Here is a 27454-nt window from a genome sequence, read left to right as displayed (position 1 = left end):
AGATTTTTTATGTTAAAACATTCTCCTAATCCAGTTTATGGTTCATTGACTACTATTAGTATGCCATATTCATGGGTTTATCTCCCCCAAAAATGTAAACATTGAGCCTCAAAACACTAAATCAAAACATTGAGAGCAGTCTGCTCAGATCCATCTTTCCATCTCAACCGATTGTGAGAGTGGAGTGTCTACAGTAGCAGGCGGAGCAAGAGGGTGTTAAGCCAGTGTGGGACCATGACTTGCGCTTGACATGGAAAATGAAGTGCAAGCAAAAATGTGCTGCATTTAGACATTCAAAGATTAAAAAGGTCATGAACACGTCAAAGCGAACGGAGTGCTGAGATATAAAGCGCAACAATGGACGCTTCAGTACCATACAGGATTATCATGCACCCGTTCAAAAACACAAATGCACCAGTTTATGTTTACTTTCATGTGTCCAATGCAGACCGCCACAAACAGTCGTGGTGCATCATGTCAAAAAATGCGCCTATTGCAGCTATGTTGGATGGGTTTATTATAAGTGTGGATATATAATATGCGTTCGCTCTAAACAGTCTACTCAATTGCTTACTTGACACATAGCAACACAGCTAAAAGTATTCCTAATTTGTACTTTTATTGAAAATAGCTAACTTTTACCTGTTGAGACATGCCTTCATGAGCACCCATAAGAGATGTATTTGTGATTTTTGAGTTGGGGGAGGCACGACACACGAAAGGTGCATTTCCATTAGGTGCCACTATAGTGTCGCAGAAACTACATACTTCACCTTTAAAATCTGTGAAACAAAAATGGCATGGAGGATGATGTTCATTGATTAATGCTGTAGTTGAGCTGTCTCTCTTCAGTATGGCTCTGCTTTTAAACTCCTGTACAGGCAGCAGGTGAAACACATGCCGAAAATCTGAAAGAACGTATGAGAGGAAAAGCATGATATTAATACAATTCCATATAATATCATACTGTACATACAGTTGTGGCAAAAAATAAATAAAATCATATGGACAGAACTCCTCATTATATACCATGTGTCAAATTGATGATTTATGTCCCTTTATTTATGACCCCTGTCACTCCCTGTAGATTGACGGGTCATTAGGATCCTGTCACCCCTGATTGACATGGCAGGATGTGATCATGCATTTATGGAACTGTCCCAATACTCATACTTGCAATCTTTGCACTAGACCACTTGTCTACTTACATGTCGTATTTCCTGTATTTTGCCAGTGTTCAAGCGGGTGTGAAGACTGCAAGTGTGCGTAGGGCTTTTGATTACCCGATGGGACACACTACATACATTTGTAAAGATTTAAGTACTGAATTATTTCTACTGGGCTTTATTTACACTTTTTGATTTTCAATGCTTTGCATTTTAAAATAAATCTCTAAATGTCTGTTTACAAGTTCCTATGTAACAAAAGATAGTTTATTAATTGCGGTGCTTCTAATAATTGATGAAAAGCAGTTGCAAACATTTTGCAAAATACACATACTCATCTCTGCACCAATGGTTTCACTAAAGCAAACTGTCCAATATTATCTTTAAATGAAGCTCTAACTTTATTTTATTCTTAAAATTCTTTAAAACAGTCTGATGCCAACACTGTTTCTTCAGGAATGCATGCGAGTACCTTCCTCACATGGAAAAAAATAAGTCTTTGATGTACTGTAAGAGCAAACTGAGCATTCTGATTACAAGAACAACTATAGACAACTATTATTGTTTAGTACATTTTAAACATCTATATTTGAGAAGATATTTGCTAATTTTACAGTATACACTAGTCTAAACATATTTTAACATTCATCATATTACAGTGGAAACATTACTTTTCATATTTTATGTCATATTATATATATCATAACATGTTAGGACTGTCAACGACAATGCCTTAACGCATGTGTTCAATTCAACATCCTTAACGTGTTAAAATTATTTCTATTCTAACCCTTTAACACAGTTTCGCTTTCTTTTTGCGATCAGACCATTTTAGGCCGTTAAACTCCAGGAAAGTTTTCAGTTCAATGATCCAGTAAGCAAATGCATTTAAACAATCAGTCCAAAACAGCACTAACGTAAAGAAAGACAGGTTTATTACATCAAAGATGGCAGTTTTCAGTGAATTATTCATTCCAGTGTCTGTTTAGCTTTAAAACACAAGCTCTGACATATTCAGATATTGTGCGCAAAAGCCCTCACGCATCGTGCTGTGTGAAATACAGACTAAACGGAACGTCAAAACATCCCACCGCTGTATGGCCAGATGATATGCAAACTACTTTTCTCTGCTGGATAAAGCAAACCAGATTCTTTCAAGTATAATTTTGACAGATACGGATTGTAATCAAGGTAAAGATTGCAGTGGCGTACAGTGATCGCACATTGTATTTTTGCTCAGATACATTTTAGTACATTTATGTTGTTTTCACACACATTCAGGAAAATGTTTATCTGTCATGTGTAAGTTGCTGTATTTAGTAATGCTGAATGGATTTGTGAACTGTACTAGGCATATGCAGTCAGGTCAAGACAGTTTGAATGGTTTAGCTTTTTTTTGGCATCACCATGTGGTCCATACTGTGCACTGTAAATTATGAAAAGATTTGTTCTGTAATATTTTTTCGTGTGTGCTTTGGTGTGCATACATTTATGTATTATATGGATTCTTTACATCATTTGGTTATTAGGTGTCATTTTGGAGTCTCCAAGTGTCCTTTTTTGGAAAGACACCAACATTTCCCTTAGAAAAAAGCTTAATTGTGAGAATCATCATTCAATCTGATAGTTTTACGTTGCTGGATATAGCAAATGATGACAAAATGAATTTGTTAAACAAGATAAATTATGTATGCTTAATTTCACGCTAAGTATGTGATTAATCGCAAAAAAATTTGAAGCTATTGACAGCCCTATATCATATATTATAGAGCATAAAATTTACATCCTTGTTTTTTTAGACATTTAAATTGTAATGAAAAGTTAATATTTCATTTCAATAAAAGCATATTTCTGTCTATATATTTCAGATTTCAACCTGTTTTATTTGATTTCACACATTTGAGTCTGGCAATATAGTTTAAGGAAAGCCCAACTAATAAAAAGAGCACATATTTATGTAAAAATAATACATTAACTAATTTAAGAAAGAACAAGTTACTTAATCTTCAGAAATGATATCCTCCGCTGGATCAAGCAGTGTCAGATCGCATTCTTCTTCTGAGGTAAATTTCCTCAAAGCTTATTGTTCTGTATGTTTGCATGGCTCACACTGATAATTACTGTATGAATAGCCCACACTACTCGTGGGTATAAGCAGTTTCCACTGTTATCAGGAATAAACTGATTGCGCACTGTAAAATGTGTGTAAAATGTGCCTTTGCTGACTCCAGAGGGTTCATAAATTTTCCTTTGTTACATAGTAACTTCTGAACGGACATTTCAAAGTTTCATTTAAAGTGCACGTATTGAAATACGTCATGCAAGTAGAAAAGTGGTCAAGTGCAAGTGTGATTATTGGGCACAGAAATTCACATCTGACAAATACATGTTTGACACATCCTGCCATGTCAATCAGGGGTGACAGGACTTTAAAAGTGGTCATTAAAATAAGTTTGTATTACGCATTCGATTTTAGTATTTAAACAAGTACATGATACAATTTTAAGGGTGGCTAAAATGCAAGTGTTCAGCTACAGTACATGTGTCCTCTACACTTTGCAGTGCTTCAGCTGACCTGCACACAGGCTATGCCCACTCCCACTGCACCAATGATCTGCAAGTGATTCAGAATGAAGTTCCCCAACTTTGAGATGCAGCCACCCTGAAAAAAAAAATTAGAGTCAAAAACAAAAAGTACTATTTTTGTACACTATGACTCCGCAGTGACGCTGCTGACGTGTCACCAGATAACACGTCAGCAGCGTCTTATGTCAGCAGCGTCACTGCGGAGTCGTGAACGCGAATTGACAACAGACCCGGAAGAGAATACAATGCTGAATAAAATCGTAGTTTTTGTTATTTTTGGACCAAAATGCTTCAAAAAATTCTAACTAACCCACTGATGTCACATGGACTACTTTGATGATGTCTTTATTACCTTTCTGGACATGGACAGTATACCGTACATACATTTTCAATGGAGGGACAGAAAGCTCTCGGACTAAATCTAAAATATCTTAAACTGTGTTCCGAAGATGAACGGAGGTCTTACGAGCTTGAAACGACATGAGGGTGAGTCATTAATGACGTAATTTTCATTTTTGGGTGAACTAACCCTTTCTCTCGTTGCCCTGTTTTGTTATAGAATCCTTGTTCTCCTGTTCTTGCTTAACCATTTCCATTAGGGCTTGATTTTCATGCTTTGTCTGTTTGTTCACATTTCTTGCTTCACTTTCCCAATTCATATCTAGCCATAATACAATAGCTTTATCGAATCAACCGCAGTGGAGTTCCAGACTCCTAGAATTGCAAGTGCCCCTGTGTTCCAAATGCAAACTTTCTTACAGAAAATCCCCAAGCCAGCTCTCAGATTCTTTGAGTGTGTTTTATATGTGTAGTCAACTCACTGGGAAAGCATAAAGACCCTGCCGACTAAGCAAATTTTGTGGTAGATAAAAAATTTAGTGAATGTTTCTTCTTCAAGGGCCTCATTTATAAAATGTTGCATAGAAACCATCCTACACTTGATCTTACAATCATTTCTCAAATGTGTGTACGTATGATTCAGAGAACGAACTCTTACATAAGTGAAATTTATAAATTGCAAATAATCTTGAATTTGTGCACAGCTGAATGGTTTCCGACCTCCGCTTTGTAAAAGAGTCGACATTCAAATAATTGAATTGAGAATGGCAAGCGGCAAGAATTGCTTACATTTCCAAATACCTGCAGCATTCCGACTCTCTGCCACAATGAAAAGTGCGTAAGTCTGCTCAGACCCTGACGTGGCGCAAAGCACTTTTCCACATCAAAGACATTTTTATAAATATGAACATTGGCATGGATTTTAGCAAACACGCACTCTAAGATCAAATCTGGTTTTAGAGATGAGGCCCCCAGTTCCTTTCCTTATGACCGTGGAGAGATAACTGTCTAACACGGTGGCCTAGATCCTCAGTTCCACAAGCATTCAAGCATTATTTATACTCCTATTGATTTGGATGGTTATTTTTTGTCAGCATAATATATTTGTAATATTTATAAACTCAACTTGGTCCATTTTGCTAAACAGATGATTAATTCATACAAAATCTTGCAAACACATTCGTCTAACCCTCATTCTAGCTACATTCTATAATCTCACTGGTTTCTCAGCTCTTCCTCAGCTCCTCAAATCATCTACGTTAGTCTAATAAAACTATTTAGGAAATATTTTATATTTTTACCAGATTGATATATGAGTGGTCGCTACACATACTGTATGAACACAGAAAGTCTCTGAGTGGAATCTTTATTGGGAAAGTTAATTCTGCAATTGTATAAATAAACGTGTGAAATGGTATATATTATCCAAAAGAACCATAAGAAAACATTTCAGCTCTTGTTCAGTGCAAGAATGTCCTTTGCAGTGCACTAACCTCAACTTTATAGATGTTTGAGGGGTGGTCTCTTAGACCACAGTGCTGTATGACTGGGCTCTTACAGCAACTGTCAGGGACCATCCGTTTCTCAGCATCACCAGTGCGGATCCAAACACTCTCCGCCCAATCAGAGGAGTTGTTACTGCCACAGCACTTGAACTGACAAGAGGGAGAAGCAATCATTAGCCCAAAACTACTCAAGTAAATAACAAATCCATTTTAGCAAACAGATAGTTGTCTCACCTCCTGCTGTAGTTTGTCCACAGCCTTTGTCACATGCTCCTGCTCAGGCTGATGGTATTTCTGAACCATAGTCTCTCTCAGGTTCTCCTTTAGTTCCTCATTCAGCTACAACATTCACAAAGTGTAACATTGAAAGACACAAATGCATAGCAAACAATGAATGAAAGAAAGAACAAGTAACTGACCTGCTGGTAATAAATGTAGGCCAAAACTCCAGCAAGGATTTCCAACAGGAACACACACAGCAATAGGACAAAATACTGACAATAGAAGAAGAGAGACAAGGGGTATTCGAGATTTGGTTTCAAGTACAATTCTTGTGAGATGGCAATTTATATAATGATATCCAGAACAAATGATAAATGCCTTTAAACTCTTTCTCCGGCATTGACAGCATTTTCTAGCAATCCATGTTTTCACTGTTATACGGTAGGGGAAGCTATTACACATCTTCTGAAATAGTACAGAATCTCCAGATCTAAAATAAGCATAGAAGAACAAGCGATACAAGCATTGTCGCATATGTACGCTAACACGATCATTAAACACTAAACAGCATATAAATCAAAACTGCTTAACATTACGTTACTGAATGAAATGTCAAGGAATGTGCAAGCTTTGGGAGTGTTGATGGACTCAATCAACTCCATCTATGTTTTGATCATTGTTCTGAATCGGAAATAGTCTTTGACAAAAATGCAATTTTCTTCTTCTTCTTTGACCCACCCTCCAACACTGTAGCTGGTTTGTGTTGTGTACATGTCGAGAAGATGCTGTTTTCTAAGCTGCAAAAGAAAATTATCTTCATAACACTTCCAAAGGATGAGAATGTGAAGAGTCAGTGGTTGAAATTACCACACCGTTTGTCAACTGCTTCTGAAATCTTGGCGAGATCGACGCAGAATTTTTTAAAAAAATTATTCATTAAAGATCGGACAGTATCCACTTTATTTGGACCAACTTGCTCCTCTGAATCACATCCTGTAAGTATGATTAACTACTGTATTGATGAATACACTTTCTAATCTACCTGGTGTTAAAAATATGTAGTTTTGTGTTTTATATGTGTTGTCTATACATATATTTTCGATTCCAAGCCCTATTAAAGACTCATCTCTTCAAACTGGCATACTCATAATAACACACTATCACATTTCAATAATTCAAGTGGGGGACAAAATGTTTATAGTGGTTGCAGGACTGGATTCACTGGGATTTCTTTTATGATCTCTATTAACTTTTTGAAACATCAAAGCGATATCAACCTGTAGCCCAAGACTGGTTGCCCACTTTAAAGATAAGCAGGGTTGAGCTTGTCCAGTGCCTGGATGGGAGACGTCCTAGGTCAGGAGTGAATCTCTGCTAAAATATCAACTAAAATATACATATTGCTAAAAAATTTAATTTAAATTAGAATTTAAATTAGAATTTAAAACCTACAAGTAAGTGTATGTTTATGATAGCAGTAACTTTAAGGTAACTATTGTAATGGAGTAATCAAATGTAGGATAATTAGTCTGTGCCTTACTTTCTTAAAGAGATACAAGATCGATTGCTCCTGTCTGCCTCGTTCGCTGCTGCTGTTGCGTTGGTTTGCGTCTGTAAGCTTCATATATCTTTCTGTTTTTAATCATTATTTAATATCATTCCTTGTTGTTTATACTGCTAAATATAGCTTACTCAACATCACACATTAACCCGACATCGCTAGCTTCAATCTAAATTATTATTGCAAGCACAACACAAATTCGCTAGCCTGTTAGCGTGCCATCCGTGTGCTCTTTATTTATTTTTAGGCACTTAAAATAACTTTAAAACAGAGCATCGCGCCTTTTACATGTTCATCAAACAACTTAGGTGTGTAGGATCAGTCAACAAACATGGTGAGTCATGTCATCTTCTCTTATTGTCACTTGCACTTCATGTAACATGTATAGCATAGCCTTCTCTGCCAGCACAGGATTTACATGTGATAAATGCAGGGAGATAGTCAGGCTGGCGGAGAAGATTTCAGAACTAGAGACACGCAAGGGGTTAGACACTGCTTAGTGAACTCTGTACATTGTTCGGTTCCAGCTGAAGTAGAGCCCGTGCAGCAGGGCAACTGGGTGACGGTGAGGCGATGTAGTCGCGGGACAAAACACCGCTCTTCCGTTCCGATTACCATAACAAATAGATTCTCCCCACTCAGCGAAACACCCACTGTGAATCCTGTTGAATGTGCCCTAGTTATTGGCAATTCTATTACACGGAACGTGAAAATAGAGACACCAGCCACCATAGTCAAATGTTTGCCGGGAGCCAGAGCGCCTGACTTCAAAGCAAATTTAAAAGTATTGGCTAATGCTAATCGTAAATTCTCTAAGATTATTTTTCAAGTCGGCACTAATGATGTTCGACTCCGCCAAATGGAGATCACCAAAATTAACGTTAAAGAGTTGTGTGACCTCGCAAATCTCAGGCACTGTAATTTGCTCTGGCCCCCTTCCTGTTCGCAGGAGTGATGAGATACTTAGTAGATTGTCCTCCCTCAATGGCTGGCTGTCTAAGTGGTGTCTGGAAAATAATATAGAATTCATAGACAATTGGAAAAGTTTTTGTGGCAGACCTGACCAGTTGAAAAGAGATGGTATTTATCCCTCCTGGGATGGTGCTGCTCTTCTCTCTAGTAATATGGCACATAGTCTTAGAGCTCAATTGGGGCTCCAGGAAGCAGACAGACTGGCTAAACCGACCGTCTGCTAGCTGTCTCACGTCACCAGGGTCAAATAAATCCCATCACATAGAAACTCTTTCACCTAGATATCATCATATAGAGACTGTGTCTGTTCCCTGAATTAGGACATACAAAAAACTTCCAAACCCATCTAAGGGTAAAAATTTAATTGATGTTCAACAAATAAAAAACAGATAAAATACAAATGAGCAAATGATAAAGCTTGGGTTGCTGAATATTCGATCCCTTACTTCAAAAGCACTTATTGTTAATTATATGATTACAGACTATAACCTAGATGCGCTGTGTTTGACAGAAACCTGGCTAAAACCAAATGATTACATGACTTTAAATGAGTCCACCCCCCAAGATTACGGTTATACACATGAACCTCATCTGAAAGGCAAAGGGGAAGGTGTTGCTGTGATTTATAGTAATATTTTCAAAATTACTAAGAAGTCTTGTTTCAAATATAATTCTTTTGAAGTGTTGGTGTTTAATGTAACAATATATAGTGTAAATGATAAACCACGTTTGAGATTTGTACTGGCTACTGTATACAGGCCATCATACAGACTTTATCAAAGAATTTGCTGACTCTATCAGAGTTAGTACTGGCTGCAGATAAAGTTCTAATTGTTGGTGATTTTAATATACATGTTGAAAACGAAAAAGATGCATTGGGATTGGCATTTAAAGACATTCTTAACTCTATTGGAGTTAGGCAACACGTGGCAGGACCTACTCATTGTCGTAATCATACTCTAGATCTAATATCACACAGAATCAATGTTGATGCCATTGAAATTCTGCAGAAGAGCGATGACATCTCAGATCATTATCTAGTCTCGTGTAAACTTAATTTAGCCAAGGCTGCAAAGCCGACTCCGTGTTACAAATATGTTAGACCTATCACTTCTGCCACTAAAGATTGCTTTATTAATAATCTTCCTGATTAGTTTCATCATCTCAGCATCCCAGATAGCTTAGAAGAGCTCGATATTGCGACAGAAACTTTTAACTCTCTCTTTTCCAGCACCTTAGACACAGTTGCTCCGTTGCGCTTAAAGAAGATTAAAGAAAATAGTCCAACACCATGGTACAACGAGCACACTCAGGCCCTTAAGAGAGCAGCCAGAAAAAATGGAGCGCAACTGGGAGAAAACAAAACTAGAGGTATTTCGCATTTCATGGAAAGAGAGCTCGATTGCATACAGAGAGGCCTTAAAAGCGGTTAGATCTGCTTATTTTTCAACCCTATTAGAAGAAAATAAACAAAACCCTAGGTATTTATTTGAAACAGTGGCTAAACTAACGAAAAATAAAGCTTCAAGCCCAGAAGTTTCCAAGCAGCACAACACTAATGACTCTGTGAACTTCTTCACTTAAAAGACTGATAATATCAGGGAGAAAATTATAACTATGCAACCGTCTACTACAGTATCGCATCAGAGAGTGCATTATAGTATCCCTAAGGAAAAATTCAATTAATTCATTACTATAGGAGAGGAAGAATTTTCTAAAATTGTTAATTCATCTAAATCGACAACATGTATGTTAGACCCTATACCGACTAAGCTACTGAAAAAGATGCTTCCAGAGGTCATAGATCCTCTTTTTAATATCATTAATTCATCTTTGTCATTAGGATACGTACCAAAAACTTTTAAGCTGGCTATGATTAAACCGCTTATTAAAATTAAAATATAAATGATACGCAGCTCTATATTACTTCATACCCTGACGAAACTTACCAATTCACAAAATTAACGGAATGCATAGCTGATATAAAAAACTGGATGACTAGCAACTTCCTACTACTTAATTCTGAAAAAAACAGAGATTCTAATTATTGGACAAAAAAACTTCCTCACGTAATAATCTAGAACACTGTCTAACACTTGATGGCTGCTCTGTCAAGTCTTCATCGTCGATTAGGAACCTGGGTGTGCTCTTTGATACCAATCTTTCATTTGAAAGTCACTTGTCTAGCATCTGTAAAACCGCATTTTTTCATTTTAAAATATATCTAAATTACCTCAAATGCGTTCATGACATCAAGGCTAGATTATTGTAATGCTATTATGGGTGGTTGCACTGCACGCTTAATAAACAAACTACAGCTGGTCCAAAATGCAGCAGCTAGAGTTCTTATCAGAACCAGGAAGTATGACCATATTAGCCTGGTTCTGCATTGGCTCCCCATTAAACATCGTATAAAATATTGCTGATCACTTACAAAGCACTAAATGGTTTAGCTCCCCAGTACTTGAGCGAGCTCTTAATGCATTATAGTCCTTCACGTCTATTGCGATCTCAAAATTCCGGCCAGTTGACAATACCTAGAATATCAAAATCGACTGCTGGTGGTTGATCCTTTTCCTATTTAGCACCAAAACTTTGGCACAATCTTCCTAACATTGCCTGGGAAGCAGACACACTCTGTCAGTTCAAATCTAGACTAAAAACACATCTCTTTGGCCTAGTATACACATAACACATTATAGACTTCTATAATTCACAAGTTCACACTTACATCAAATGGGGGGGTTCAGGTGTGTTCGCTTAGGGTTGGAGCTAAACTTGCAGAACAACGGCCCTCCAGGACCGGGTTTGCCCATGCATGCTCTAAACTGATCTGATGTGCAGTCATGCATTACTATTTATGTCAAGGAACATGCAGTATAAGAAAATGGAAACACAACCCTCAACAGTTCTCTAGAGCAAGTAAACATTTATACATATTTCTCACCACTCTCAGAAGGCGTCGTTGCTCCTTGAAGGTGGCACAGCAGCCTAAAACCCCAGTTACCATGACGATCACCCCGGCCATGATGAGTATATAGGCAGAGACAGCATAAATCTTTGAGGACAGCAGACTGATGTAATCGCTCTTCTCAACTATCGTCCAGATGCCCACAGCCATCACTGCACCTCCTGCCAGCTGGAAAAACATTTAAAGGAACATTCAAGATTCACTGTTGCTTGGAGATGCGCAACAGTTCTGGTGTGGCTTTGTTTGAAACTATTTTTACGAAATAGAGAAAAAACAGAGTATTGTGGCTAAAATGTTAAGTCACTTTATATCAACTTGTTTATTGGACTTTTGTACAAGATCACTATCACACATTTGCAATTTACTCATGTGATATTGCCTAACTACATAAGCTTGCTGCGATAATCGGTGTTAGTCGTAACACCGGTTATATCACTTGACCACTGCGTCATTTTTTATAGAATTAAAAATCATTTAGTTCAGTTAAAGAACAGATGCTACAGTTAAAAACTGAACACGTCTGCTCAATTTTGTGAGCTGAAAAAGAGTTGCAGCACAGACCAGCAGGAGGAGTCAGATTTCACTTCGCCTCACTCTTGACTGACAAGACGATGGCAGAAGATTTGGCTTCAAAGCAAAATGTAAAAGTGCCTATTTAAATGAGTTTGTCATTGTACAGTTTTGTTGTTGTGTTTTTCATTAAGAATAATAATTAACCCACCATTCAAGCAATTGGCGCCTCCAAATTGCTGCTAATTAGAAAGCGAAAGTAAAATGAGCACGGCCGCATGGGCATTTTGACGGTGCATGTTTTTTTATTAATTTTTTGTGGCATTTTTGCCCCAAGCCCCTGTTGATTATGATAATGTAGCATTCTCAGTTAATTTGGCTGCAAAGAAACATCAGCAGCATGAGACGGTCTGGTAATTGCGCATGGCCTGCGTCACACCTATTTCACCAAACAATCTTTGAAGTGTAGTCTGTCGCACACGTTTTTTGCACTTACAAAGTCTTTGACTGAAGGCATGAGAACCAGCCGATCACAGTACAAAACGTAACTGTTGCTCAGTGTAGATGCATTTTCGGAGTTGTACTTTTTATTCCGATTGTATTATACATCTATTCATGAGAATCAATCAGGTCACTCATGCGAGTGCATGGTCAAGACACTGAATCGGTGTCTGCCTACCTGCTCTTGCATTAGGGATTTATCTAATCTGTCATGCATTATCAACTACGCCAAATCGGCTATTCTCCCGTAGTAGGCGGTTACAGTGGAACGTCAAGAGGCAGCAGCTAAACGGCCGTTTCACACTGCAAGCGTGAGCAACGCATATTATTTTCGCTGTGTATGTTAAAGGGTAACTAAACCCTAAAACAACGTTTTTTAGTTAATGATTTGTAAGACTGGGGCTTTATTAGTGCTGTTCATTGATTCGAGTTAATTTTTTGACATTTGGGTATAAAGTGTTTTAATTCTACAATATATGGTGTAAAAACATCTGAGTGCTGCCCTCTTCAGGTTGAACGGTGGCTACTGCAGTTGAATTTTCCTATTGGATGTTGTGGTACTTTGTGACATAAGCAGGTACCAGCTCACCACGCCCTTGGCAGCCCCTGGTATAAAAACATCTTGTTTAGTCAAAACCACTGTAGGGAGTCAGGAGTTGGAATTGCGAGTATTGAAAACGATCAGGATAGCGTTTTATTAGCATCTAGTTAGCTTTGTATTTATAGATTTATTTAGCTTCACCAAACAGCTCGCGCTGAAAAGCGACGCAGTGCCAAACGCTGCTCCTCCTGCTTGGACTCCATCACTGCAGCGGCGTCTTGATGTGAGTGAGCATATATTTTTAGTCACAATTTATGTTCCTTCCTATTAGGCTAAAGTTAATCCTCTGCGGTCAACAAACGCGGCGGTGTGTTTTGCTGGATTTTTTCACATAGCAGCAAAATAGACTTAAAATACTTTGTCATTTATGGTCATAAAGACTTAAGAAATATGAAAAAATAAACTGTTAAATGTCTATTTTTTTATGTGTCCACTTACAATCGAAACAAAACATTGTGCTTTTGTAAAATAAAGAAAATAAACAGGGTGTGCTTTCTGCCACTGCGTCTCCGTGAACTTTTTTTCTGGAGCACGTCTCTAAACTTAAACAAAACTCAGCGAATAGTCACACAGGCATAAGCAATATCTTTATAAACATTTAAGTCTCTGCTATTAAATTATCTATAAACGAAAACAAATATTCTCTGTTTATGTGATCTGTATGAAAAGATAGAGATGTCAGTCGTTCTCATATGGCAACTCATCTGCGCCTACAGAGAGCGGGCGCTGTTGAAACGAGTCTCAGGTGCACGCCCCCCCGCTCAGTCCCGCCCTCTGTTCGTCCCCTCTATCTCCGCTGGGCTCTGCCCACTTTTCCAGCATTTTTCAAATATTGCCAGTGGGTGGAGTCAGGCTCTGACCAGGGGTTGAGTTACCCTTTAACCAATGAGTGCATTCACACCGGGAGCAGGAGCGTCGTGTGAGCAGCAGTGAAGCGTGGTCCAGTGAAGCACCGAGTCTTTTTTTTTTTTGCTGCGCTGCTCACGCTCAATTAAAGTGAAAGCACTCTTTTGATGGACAAAACAAATATGATTTCCCACAAAAAGTGCTCAAAATGCACAGAATAAGCATGTCTAGTGTGTTTTAACAAGACCTTGGATATGTCAGAAAAGTACGGTCGGTGACCGGGAGGGGACATGTTCGGTTCACTTAGTTTTGTCATGGCCACAACAAATAAATTCGTGGGAACGTGATATTAAGTAGTGGGAACGTCATAATATCTCGTGGGCACGAGATCGTATGTTGAGCGAATGACATCCGTTTCTCGTGGCCACGACATAATATGTTAAGGGAACGACATCCGTTTCTCGTGGCTACCAGTTTTATTACATGTGGGAACCAAATCTTCACACGCGATACGGGCTCCTCCTTTTACCCTGGTCATAATTTACTTGTTAATTTAAGTTTTTCGGAACTTTATTCGTGACCCGAGTATTTCATTCAAGCCAGCAAATTTCCGACGAAAAAGCCCATTCAACTTAAGAATGCGCTTCAGGTGTCTTTCACTTAGCCTACCCATGTCTAAATGCCAGAGACTGCACTATATCTTTATATGACATTCCTAATTCAAAGTAAAATGTTATTTCATCAGTCATCTCCATCTCCGACTGCTGTGGTTATTGACCGGTGTGGTACCCATAACTCGTGGCTACGAGAAATAGATGTCGTTCTCTCAAAATATGAAGTCGTGGCCACAAGAAAAATATATCTTTCCCTCAACATATGATCTCGAGGCCACAACTTTACATCGCGTGGCCACGACATAATGATGTCGTTACCTCAACAAAATGATGAGGTATTCCCACGAATTAATATCTCGTGGCAACATAATATTATCACGTTCCCACGAGTTTATATGTTGTGGCCACGACAAAACTAAGTGAACCGAATACGTCTCCTCCCGGTCACTGTAGAAAAGAAAATGAAGAATTAAAAATATTTATAGAAGATTTACCCATTTAAACTTGTTTTTAATTTTTCAATTTGGCTGAAAATGTGGTTTATTATAAAAAACTAAAGTAAACTAGCCAGAAAATATGATATATAAACTTTCTTTTAGTTTATTATGTAATTCACAGACAGGTAGCATATAGGCTCTAGCACTACCTAAATCAAACAGATGTGCGTTTTTTTTTTTTTTTTCATCTGCAGAGTTGTTACACCTCCCCATGTTAACAAACTTTCAAGACAGCCTATTAAGTCTTTTAGTATAAAGTATTTATGTATTTGGTGCTGTGATGAACATCATAGCGAATACAAAAACCTGAATGGCTGTTTGAAACATTTAAACACTGTTCAGAAACAGAAAGAAGCTCTTGTTTACACAGGTTTACAACTGCATTTCTGATGTTCCACATGCAGCATTTACTGCCAGAGAGTGAAAGTGCATTTTCATTCATCACGACTCCTTCACTCAATCCGCCATGTTTCTCATGCGTGGTTCCATCCGGATGATGGAAAAGTATTTTAAAAATGCGTAGTAAAGCTCTAAATAATTTGTAATAAGTAATTACCATGATAACAATACTGTGCATGTTCATTATTGTGATATCTTATTACCATGTTAAACAATACGTTGAGTTTATTTCCTTAATATGCAAGGGATAAGGATGGTCTCTGAGTCAATTATTCCGCTTATACTACGGTTATCACACCTCAAAACATTGTTCAGGTGATGTATTTTAAGACATTTGTCAGGTTTTTGTCCTTAAAACTCTCTTGTGTGTAGGACTAATTCTACGCATCTAAACCCAAGCCTCTGTTGCTAATTCCAAAATGTAATTTTAGAGCTAGTAACGGAGGCTTGAGCCATTGATTGCAGACTAATGCAGTTATTAATTAAGTGTAGCGTCAGTTCTGGCAGGTCATGTTAGTCAAGCTCGCATCACCTGACATTCAGCTGATCCACATCTACCTATAGGAATACGACGCCTATCACTATAAGCTCCTTCAGTATTATCAGCAGCTATCACTTTTCTCAGGAGCTAATTAAATGGCGAAATTCAGCAGGCAAACCACATCATCTCACAAGGAAGCGTGCAATCGGGAATTTAGCGAGAGGAATTCGCTCCCCACAAGGATTTCACCTCAGATTCATTCAAGTTTGTGAACTTGAACACGAGATTCATTGCACTGATCACAAGTTTAAAATCCTGATTTGGAAGTGAGCTCCAAAGTGCTTGCATCGCAGCATTATTGACACAGGACTCGATGTGATTCACTCTCCATTCATTTCAGTAAGTCTTCACGAAGCTAAGCTAAGTTCCTTTTAATGCCCATTGCTAAAATCTATCAGGGTATTGGCAACATGCCTGTTGCTAATGCTATCCGTGTTGCTTGGGCTTATCTAGTCGTTTTCATTAAAATGCTCTTGCTAGGCTTATGCCATCATATTGACTATGTGCTTTACTTATCTGTTGTCATTGGCAACTGCTCGCATTGCACATGCTGTGCTTTTAGCACTACGCAGCACAGATTCAAGCTTCTTACGGTGATAGTTAGGAAATAACTATTCATGGTGCAAACGGAATCATTTCTGCTGTGGCATAGCTCTAAAAAGATAGTAAACAGTCACTATTCAGTTGAGTCAGTTCAGCGTTGATTCTGTCGGGTATCGGACACGCTTGGTCTATCTAGTTCTTGGAAACACAGCGTTCTTAAAGCTATAGTGTATTGGAAATATGCTTGCTCTAAAGCAGTGGTTCTCAACCTTTTTTGGGCCAGCACCCCCCATCCATTATCCAGGTCCCTCAGGTCCAAAAGTTACAGACTTTGTTGTGCAATTCTTGTTTTATGTTAAATGTTTGATTATTCATGTTAAATGTAAAAATGTTAAATAAAAAATAAAAAAAAATAAAAAAATAGTAGGCCTATATTAAAAATAAATAGACAAATGAGACTTTCACATGTCACATTTTCACATGTTTAAAACGTAGTTTAATAAAGCCAAATTTATTTTTTTATCCATTTGAAAACCTTGTTAAATATGCTATTATAAACTCGTAGGGGAAAGGGACTTAGGTTTTATCACGCATTTAGGAGATTGTAAGAAGCTGCTTGCATTAACCTTACTTTCGAAAAAAATAAATACAATAATGATTTTTCATGAAAAATTATGTTAGAATTGTACGCCTAAAATATCTTGGTATCAGCTTGTTTTCATCAATGGTATAATTAATACAATTACAATTAATTTGGTTAATTATGTCATGATTAATTTGTTCATAATCATTTAAAAAAAAAAAATCTTCTAACAAGAATAAACACATTAACACATAATTATTGTTGTATTATCTTAAAACTATTCAAGCAGCATTTCACGCTCAGATGTGACGGTGGAATTAATGCATTACCAAAATGTGATTACAGAATATATTTAAATTATCCATCAAATTGTCATTTTCAAATTGTCATACAGTCTTGCGAGTTAACAATAATGCCTGACCAGTAAATTACTTGGTGAACAAAGAAAACATTTTGCATTGGCATTAGTTAATGCCTAAAAATGTAAAAGCTTTACCTTATAAATAGAATTTAGTTTAATTAATTTAAAAATTCGTCGCCGGAGTGAATGGGAACATGATTTATTGAAAATCTTTGAAAATATGTGAAAATTATTTGAAAATTAATTGGTTCTTAAGTCAATACTTTTTTAACTTCAACTTTCCATTCCTCCGCTGCGTGATTCCAGTCAGTGCTTGATTCTAGCCACCACCGGATTGTTGTCAGCGCGAAACACATTTCTGAGCACCTGAATGCTGATTCTTGTCAGCGCTGGATTCTAGTCAGTGCTTGAGTGCTGGTCTATGACTGGAAAAATAATAGAGTCGTTGCAAAAGAAACGATACATAGCTTACATGTCGCATTAAACTGGCAGATTTTAGAATGTTGCAGGCAATTATTTTGCAATTAATTACATGTTTAATCTTGTCTTGTCTGGATCTTTGGTGTAAACTCGTGAACGCCCCCCATGAACACCTGAACGCCCCCCTTTCAAAAATCTTGCTTCAAAACGCCCCCCGTTGTTCTCTGAACACCCCTGTTGAGAACCACTACTCTAAAGGCTATCTGTTGTTATTGAAACATGCCAGGGCTGTACAGTGTGACATATATGAAAAAAATGGTCTGTGTGATGAATAAATTTACCACTGTAGCATGTGGCGATACAATTTTGCATGTTCATAACACAGCCGCTTAATAGTGTGAAGTGATTGTTGTGCTTGTTTGCATGTGAGATTGATGGCGCACTGCTATTATACTTGGTAGTTGATAAAACTTGTTTTTGTTTTTTTTGTTCTTGTTTTCCCACAATTCCTAAGTAATTAAAAGCCCATAATTTCTATGCAGCTGCTAGTTGACGAGAAAATGAAGCGCTATTTTCAAGTGATACACGAAAACCCCAAATGAGCCCGCAAGGAAGAATCGACAGAAGCAATTTTACCAAATCAAAGTAAGGGAGAAACAAAAAGGAAAATTTATAGATATAACCCCAAGTGGACAAGGGATTTTCCGTGGTTAACTTTCGATAATGACCAACAGCTCTTGTTTTGTAGCTCGTGCAAGGAGGCTCCAGAAAAGATAAAAATAGACAACCCCTTTGTTATGGGTTGGTAATCCAAATCAGGTAGTAGCTAAATGGATGACCTCTTCTAAAAGGGTCAGGAGACCAAATACAAAAGAGAAGCCAGCAGACATGCTAGATCTGTGACACACACACTATGCACTAAACTAAAGAAACGATGCAACTGTTGACAGTATTAGTCTCATAGAGGAGAGTCATGGGATAGGTTAGTGCTAGTTTGCAAACAAGAGTTTTTATTTAGTGATGTCTGCCCACAGATCTGTTCTACTTTGATATGTAATGTTAAGGTGTAAGAGGTGTTATGTGTTCTGTGCACTTTATGGAACATCAATGCCTCTTTAAGTGATGCACTCCATTACTTCTGTTTGTTTTCAGGGATGATAACATACATTTTATATTTGTGCTACAACTGTTTGGCCTGTGCTACAAAACTTTCAACCTCTGTAGCACCAGTGCTATGTGCAAAAAAAAAAAGTTAAAGAACAGCCCGGCATGATTGTCATTAAAGGGCACCTATTATGCAAAATTCACTTTTACATGGTGTTTGAACATAAATGTGTGTTGGCAGTGTGTGAGCAAAACCACCCTAGAATGATAAAAATCCACCCAGTGTTTTTTTTACAATCTCAATAAATCATAAGCACTGTCTCAGAATGAGCTGTTCTCAGATTCGGCGCAATGTGACGTAGAATTGAGCAGGCCCCTCCCACGACTGTTGAGTGACACTTCAGTTTGAGCCTAGACCCGCCCTGAGTGAGCTGGACACAGAGTCCGCCATTGTTCGACGCTTGAGCAGCTGTAGACAAGAATGTCTCCTAAGCGATTGAGGTGTGTTGTTGATGGATGTAAGAATGAACATAGCAGTCTTCATTTACTCCCGTTGTTACTCAAGGATGGATCTGTACTGTTTGTGATCAAGCTTAGTGCTACACTCTCCGGAGCAACAGGCCTAACGTGACTGGACACAGAAGAAATGAAAGTGTGAGCGCGCTCTTTATGACAGCTCTTCGAGTCATTTTACGGATAAAAGGTTTACCAGTTTATTTAGCACCCACTGAAAAGGTGTGTATATTTGTTTACTGTTAGTTGTAACGAGTGTTTTGTGTACTTCGCTGTGTATGTTGTTGATAATGAAAGGGAGAGAGAGAGAGAGAGTTTATGGATAAGACTTTAATGCGCACTTCTTATACTATGTTTATTTAGCTCTTAGAGATTCTCTGGAGTAAAACTAACGCTCATCTTTTGTGTGATGTACAATAAACTTCACTGAACTCGTCAGTATATTTTGGTCATCATTCGGACGGGTTTTGCTACAGCAGGCTTGTATTAGTGGATAAAAGCAGATGACAAATAAGTTATAACCATAATTAAACTAAACTATACCTGTTCTATGTCCATACAGCATATATTCTCTGGCTCTGTGGGCATTATTGTCCGACTCCGAGTCGAAATGAACACCGCAACTGAGAGTTTCTGTTCTAATATTATCAGATGAGATTGTCCTGACTCTGAGCGCGAGCTCGTGAGGCTCCGCCCCCTGTGCCGTGCAGCAGCAGTTAATTTGCATTTAAAGGGCACACACTAAAACAGCATGTTTTACTGAGCCCCAAAAAAATTACAATTTAAACATGCTGTAAAAAATTATCTGTTGGGTATTTTGAGCTAAAACTTCACATACATACTCTGGGGACATCAGAGACTTATTTTACATCTTGTGAAAAGAGTCATAATAGGTGCCCTTTAAGGCTGTCTGGTAGCTATTGGAAACATGCTTGAGCTCAAGGCTATCTGGTTGCTATTAGAAACATGCTCAGATTTTTTTTAAAGGTTTAAAAATACAACAACATTTTATTGAAATAAAAGGCTTCCTCTCTCGCCGCCACTGAGTTTTAAGTGCACAAGTTAGTTTTGCATCTAATATATCGCGAAAAGACTAGCAAAAGTCAAGATGCAAAATTTGAATTTGCATTGACACATTTGAGCAGTTGCAAGTGCATAATTGAGGTTGTACTGTGAGTGTGAATTTAAGAATAAGTGCAAATATACAGGTGCTGGTCATAAAATTAGAATATCATCAAAAAGTTGATTTATTTCAAGAATTCAACTTAACAGGTGAAACTAATATATTATATAGACTCATTACATGCAAAGTGAGATATGTCAAGCCTTTATTTGTTATAATTTTGATGATTATGGCTTACAGCTTATGAAACCCACGAAATCAAAATCCCAGCACATTAGAATATTACATGAAATCACACAGTAATTACACAGTGATACCATGGTCATTGAACCAGGTTTTGGTTCTTTTGGCAGTGTGGGCAGGTGCAAATCCTGCTGGAAAATGAAGTCAGCATCTCCATAAAGTTTGTCTGCTGAAGGAAGCATGAAGTGCTCTGAACATGTCCTGGTAGACGGCTGCGTTGAGTGGACAGCACAGTGGACCAACACCAGCCGATGACATGGCTCCCCAAACCAACACAGACTGAGGAAACTTCACACTGGACTTCAAGCATCTTGGATTGTGTGCCTCTCCATTCTTCCTCCAGACTCTGGGACCTTGGTTTCCAAATGAGATGCAAAATTTGCTCTCATCAGAAAAGAGGACTTTGGTCCACTGTGCTTTATTAAATCCAGAGTCAACGCAGCCGTCTACCAGGACGTTTTCAGAGCACTTCATGCTGACTTCATTTTCCAGCAGGATTTGCATCTGCCCACACTTCCAAAAGAACCAAAACCTGGTTCAATGACCATGGTATCACTGTGTAATTACTGTGTGATTTCATGTAATATTCTAATTTTCTGGGATTTTGATTTCGTGGGTTTCATAAGCTGTAAGCCATAATCATCAAAATTATAACAAATAAAGGCTTGAAATATATCACTTTGCATGTAATGAGTATATATAATATATTAGTTTCACCTGTTAAGTTGAATTCTTGAAATAAAGCAACTTTTTGATGATATTCTAATTTTATGACCAGCACCTGTATATATTACAAGTTTGTGTCTGTCATTGTATTTTTGTGAATGGCATTTCACACATTTGTGACTACTTGTCTGCAGCTTCAAATTCAGAATACAGGTTTATGACTATTGTCTGCGAGTGCAATTTTCAACATTCAACTTCAGATTTTTATTTTACAGGTTTTCACATTGGAGCTGTGAGTGTAAATTTTAGTGTACAAGAACGAATATTTATTGTACAAGTTCTCAAATTCACATCTACGTGTTCTTGAGTATTGCTACTCTTTTACCTTCATAGGGAGGACTAACAGTAGTGACTACCTTAAGTGGTTAAAACAATGTGACCATAACACAATAACCATAACGCGGTGTTCATTATAAACGTGGGATTATGAATTATATTGAGAACCTCGTACATAGAAAACATGCCGTAATGTACCCTGAGTGTAAACAGCCGCATTCATCGTGAAGCGTGCAGCAAGCGATTTGCAAAGATTAATATAAATATTAATATAAAGGTTAATAAAACGTTACACTCACTTCAGTTGAGAGGTGCAGCAGGAACACGAATAGTTGGTACCGATCCTATTTTCAGGAGCAGCTTCTTAGCAAAACCAGCTTTACTGACCCTCGTTTTTAAAGCAGTCTGGTGTGTGAAATGATTCGCGCAAACATGAAAGCATGGATGTTGATCGTGGGGAATCCCCGCGAGGGAATCCCCGCGTCAATGCTTTGGGAATATTCCATCAAAACATCAAAATGACTGCTGTGTTCCTTATTACACCCAAGAACAGATCGCCAGAATCGCTAAGATGCCATTCTTCTCCAGCATATCAATGCACTATGATGACAGACAGCTCGCTCACGAGCGAGGGCGGGTCTGTGTTGAAACGCTGCTGTCAATCACAATCGTGGGAGGGGCGTCGATTTAGTGACGTCACAAAATCGAACGGCTTGATTTCAGAGAGGGTCAAACATATAAGGAGATTTTAAAAAACCACTGGATGGATTTTTATCATTTTATGATGGTTGTGTACAGGCACTGCCAACACACATTTCAGTGCAATCAACTTGTAAAAGTGCATGTACCATTATATGACCCCTTTAATGTTCTGGCCTTTGCAGATATTTAAAGATGGCCATCTTTAAGCATGACTTTTTGGATTTATATGAAATGCTTTACAATAAGATTCCATTTTTATCATTAACTAAGGTTAATAAATGTTGTAGAAGTATTGTTCATTGTTAGTTTGTTAATTCCAACATATACTAATACATTTTAAATTGAGTTTTAATTTTTAATTTATCTGTTAACCTTAGTTAATGTACTATGAACTAACATGAATGATCAAGGTACAATTGTATTGCTCAAATATTAATATACATGCTGTAAAAATGTATATTGCATAATGCATATAGTTCATGAAAGCTGGCTAATACATCCTTGTTAACAAACTGGACTTGCAAAAATGTTACTTATGAAATTTACATATGTTTCTAGGTTATAGCTAAAGAAACACACATTTGACCTGTAATATTTTAATGTTTAAATTATTTTCTGTAGAATTCATTCAGTAGAACTTCTCATTTTAACATATTAATATTTACTGTATATATTTATTTCATTTAGCATATTTCAGTTCAGCACTGTTTGTGTTATGTTTTTTTATCCAGTATTCATTTAAAAAAAATATCGGTTGATTAATCAGTTATTGGCAAGTACGGTCAAACCTAGTTATCAGTATCGGTAAAATCCACTATCGGTCGACCTCTACTTATACTGTAACTAAGTACCTTACAACCTGAGAGTACACATCACTGACCATTAGGGCTGTAACTTTTATGAAAAAATTCCTGTTAGATTTTTGAGACATAAGTGTTCATTGAATCTATTGTAAAATTTTGTAAAAAAAAGATATTCCATGTCCAAAAACGTTTCCATTTTCAACGCCAAATATAGGCAAATCCACGGACAACTAACAGGTATTAGGATGAACGTAAAGAGGGCGCGCACAAGTCAGCAATATTTCTGATGATTTATTGCCGTGAAGTTTCGTGCACAATGACAAACAGGAGTGCAACATTCTCAGAAGACAATAAGCAGAGTGGACTGCCATAACATCAATGAAAAACATTACTGCAGGCTTCAACATGGCTGTGTTTACCATTAATGTCAAACCAATTTCACCTACGTAGGTGACTGTAGCCCGTAGCCCGAATCTGTATCTGTATGCATGAGACATTTTTGTTGTAAAAAGAGACACATTATGCAGAAGTAGGCTATAATTTGCTGTTTGTCAGAGCCTGGAGTTGCTGTGTGACGCACGTTCGCTGTGGGCGTATCGTGATGAGATGGACGCGCTCCGAGAGAAGGCCGTTAAAATCGATTCCCTATTTTCGTTTTCGAAACGTGTGTTGGTTAGTCCGATCGATTGTGCAATCGATCAGTCAAAACTGGATGACTGAATACGGCAACGATTCACTGAATCTAGGAAATCTGATCTCATCTCCCAAGAAATCTGGAAGATGCTTTGCTAGAGCGCTCCAGTGGTCGAACATTATAAACTTAATTTTCCAATTCCACACCGCCTGAATTTTGGATTACAGTAGCAGGAGAATACAAAGAGTTATCCAATGTGGCAATGTACCGCTTCCATTTGGATCTACATATTTGTGCTAGCAAACTTTTTCCACTGTTACATACAGTACATGAAAAATAAATACTGATCACTTCTTGATGTTGAAGATGATCTGCTAGTAGTCGTATCCAACATCAGGCCACTATTGAAGCTTTTGCGCTCCCAAAAACAAGAGCACCCATCCCATTGAAAGGTAAGCCTAAATTAAATTGATATACAGTATAGTAAATATAAATGGATATTACATAGTTAAAATGTTGTGAAGGACTTAAAAACGTTTTTGTTTAATGTTTGTGCACTGGCTTAAATGTTTGAAAACCACTGCATTAGATGACAGTAACAGATACCAACCCAAAACAGGAAATTGAAGGAGAAGAGCAAGTATTTCAAGCAGATGGTCCCACATGTTTCCTTCTTTTCTTCTTTTAACCCCATCTGAAAGAAAAAAGAAAGAAAAAACCACAGACATGAACTAAAAGCAACTGAGCATCTTTGTTGGGCTAAATATGCAGCAGTCTAGCTGTTGTGCACAATATTTCTTGTAGTTCATGCAAAATTTGTTTTATTTTTGCTTCTTTTGATGTTGTGTAAAGTTATGCCTGGTTATGACACCACAAACAATAGCAAACTTCTGCAGTTGGGTTTGCAACACTGGGGTATTTTTTCACCTTGATTTTTGAAGAAAAGTATTGTAATAATTATGTTAGATGTGATTTTAAATAATGCATTTTAATAATAATTATCCAGTTACCTTCAGTGTGTTTGATAATATATCACAACAAAAATCCTTCAGTGTGTGATAAAAAATTTGTTCATGATTGATACAGATTGAACTTCTGCATCAACAGCTGAAATGTTCTTCAAAATATCTTCATGTTCCACAAAAAAAAGGTTTTATGAAAAAAAGAATATGATGCTAGTTTTCATAAAGATAGTTTTGAATGGCATGAGGGCGAGTATGACTATGTTCACACTGTCTGTGTATCCGATTGTTATCCGATCAAAATGACTGACACGTATCAGACTGTCCAGACTGTTCAGATCCGATTTGTGTGTCCCGTGGTGCTCTTACAATTTCTGGAATATCTGCATTGGTTTATGGCAATGACGCTAAGTTGATAGTCCAATGGCAAAAACAACATGGAGGGGTTTGCAACGTTTCAACTTTGTCTACCAATATGACAATGTGTAGATGTCAAGCTGGACTACTATGTCTAGAGAAGCAGTGGCAGAAACGTAGAATACTGAACAACTTTATTCTGTGCTGCCATCTCCGCAAAAATGAAGACACCTCAACACTGAACCATGAAGAATTTTCCACGCAACCTGCACATTGAGAACAACACAACCTTATTTCTGCAACAATGTCACATGGCGCAAGAAAGTGACATAAGCAAAAATGCTACGCCAAATCCGATCTGAGCTGCCAGACTGAAATGGATATCCGAAAAATTTAACTGAATAGGATTTCAAACCACATGTAGCTTAAAACGGATGTTTTGTGAAAACTGGATTTCGTGTGATTTCTTTGACATTCACACTTTCTAAATACAATGGGATTCCAAGTGGATATGCACAAAAATCTGATTTGGACTGACATTCTGAACAAGGCTTAAATAATGATAAAACTTTCATTTTGGGTAAACTATTTCTTTAAGCTCTCAAATAAATGTATAATTACATTAATGTTTCTCTAAAAAGAATTGATATGAAGAAAGGGTTAATTCCTCAACTGTGTGTCATGTGAAACAAAAGCACTGTTAAAATAGATAGCTACTTTGACGCATATTTGATGAATTTGTCTGGAGCTCTTTATGTTTATCTGCTAGTTAAAGAAAAACACACAGATCTTTACAACAATCACTGACACTCACACACACACACACCCGTTATAAATATCTGATAGGCCTACCCCTTACAAAACAGTACTGCATGTACTGGCAATACCATGGGGTATGATGCTCCAGCTAATATTCTACGTTTGAAACACGAAAACTACACTATGGTACGGTAACACTTTAGTTTAGGGTCCAATTCTCACTATTAGTTGCTTATTAGCATGCATATTACTATGATATTGGCTGTTTATTAGTAGCCTACTTATAAAGCACATATTAATGTCTTATTGTGTATGACCATATTCTACATTCCTACCCAATTCCTAAACGTAACAACTACGTTACTATAAAAAAGCAGTAATTAGGAGTTTATTTAGGCAACAATCGTAGTTAATAGTTAGTTAATAGTGAGAAATGGACCCTAATCTAAAGTGTGACCCTATGGTACTTTATGATTAGATTCATTTCGAAAAAAAAGAAGAAAAAAACAAACAAAAGAAAAAAACTTAAATTTCACAGTCTTGTAACACATAGCTTATGCTGCTCACTAAAAGTGTGACACACAACTGACTCACTCACCTGTCTGAACATGTTAAGAACGACATGTTCGTTCATTACACCACACAGCACGAGCCAGGCTGAATTCGGAATTAAACACTAACGTTACCCTACTACTTTAAATTGCATAAAGAGTAGTATGTTATTCCGAATCCAGCCTCAGAAACAGTTGCAGAGAACTTTTACATTTTACATTTACTGTTACATTTTACTTTACAAGTTTTTTCGCATAATGAATGTGAATGTATATTAACACGTTCATACGGATTATTTGCTGACCTTTATAATCACTCATCTCAGTCTTATTTCCTTAGGTAATTAAGTTGTTATCTTCAGCACTGTATTAACTTGTGTCTTGGTCCCGTTTAGTATTCTACCGCAACACACTAACGTAACCGTCCGTCTAGAAATCAAGTTAAACTCTAGCCTACTCTGTAGCTCTGAACTCATTAGAATGTATTCACAATTGTATTTAGTAATCTCAGATTGTTCGAGATGATCAAACAAATCTCAAATCCAGATTGAAAATGTGATTAAACAGAGAATGTATTATAGCAGTGCACTATACCATACGTACAGTAGACTTGAGAAAACCACAAAGATAGGCTACTTACTGTCGCAAACTGGCCTCTAATCACAGTTACGAAAACTAATGTAGGCTACATTTACAGCTAAAACAAACACCGACGAAAAATTTTCAATCAGTTTAGATCTTACCTTTATCAGCTGATGTCACACAAAGACTGCCAAACCGTGAGAACTGTTCAAATTGTAAGAATAGGTCTTCATTCAAAGATAACGTACTCTTAATTCATGGGATAGTTTGCTTATTTAGAAACATCAACAAAAACATAATAGGACCCAAAAGAAAAGTTCAAACGAGCTCCACCCGAGTCACCCAGTGAGCAGGGTTGCCAGGTCCCAGAAAAAAAAATAA

The 27454-nt window shown here is 37.4% G+C and overlaps 1 protein-coding gene across 1 annotated transcript; it reads right to left on the bottom strand.

The window, feature by feature from the left end:
- Nucleotides 1–26: 26 nt before the first annotated feature.
- cd151l (CD151 antigen, like) lies at nucleotides 27–27454 on the bottom strand. Its single transcript, XM_079874243.1, has 8 exons — nucleotides 27235–27454; nucleotides 24473–24556; nucleotides 11299–11490; nucleotides 6016–6090; nucleotides 5831–5935; nucleotides 5585–5746; nucleotides 3742–3828; nucleotides 27–908 (listed from the first exon to the last, which is right to left on the bottom strand). Exons 2-8 carry the CDS (start codon nucleotides 24554–24556, stop codon nucleotides 849–851), a joined length of 765 nt encoding a protein of 254 aa, XP_079730369.1. The 5' UTR covers nucleotides 27235–27454; the 3' UTR covers nucleotides 27–848.

The sequence above is a fragment of the Squalius cephalus genome, assembly GCF_949319135.1.
Source record: "Squalius cephalus genome assembly, chromosome: 6".
Classification (NCBI taxonomy): Eukaryota; Metazoa; Chordata; class Actinopteri; order Cypriniformes; family Leuciscidae; genus Squalius; species Squalius cephalus.
Note: the sequence above shows the minus strand (reverse complement) of the source record. Positions and strands in the feature narration are given on the sequence as shown.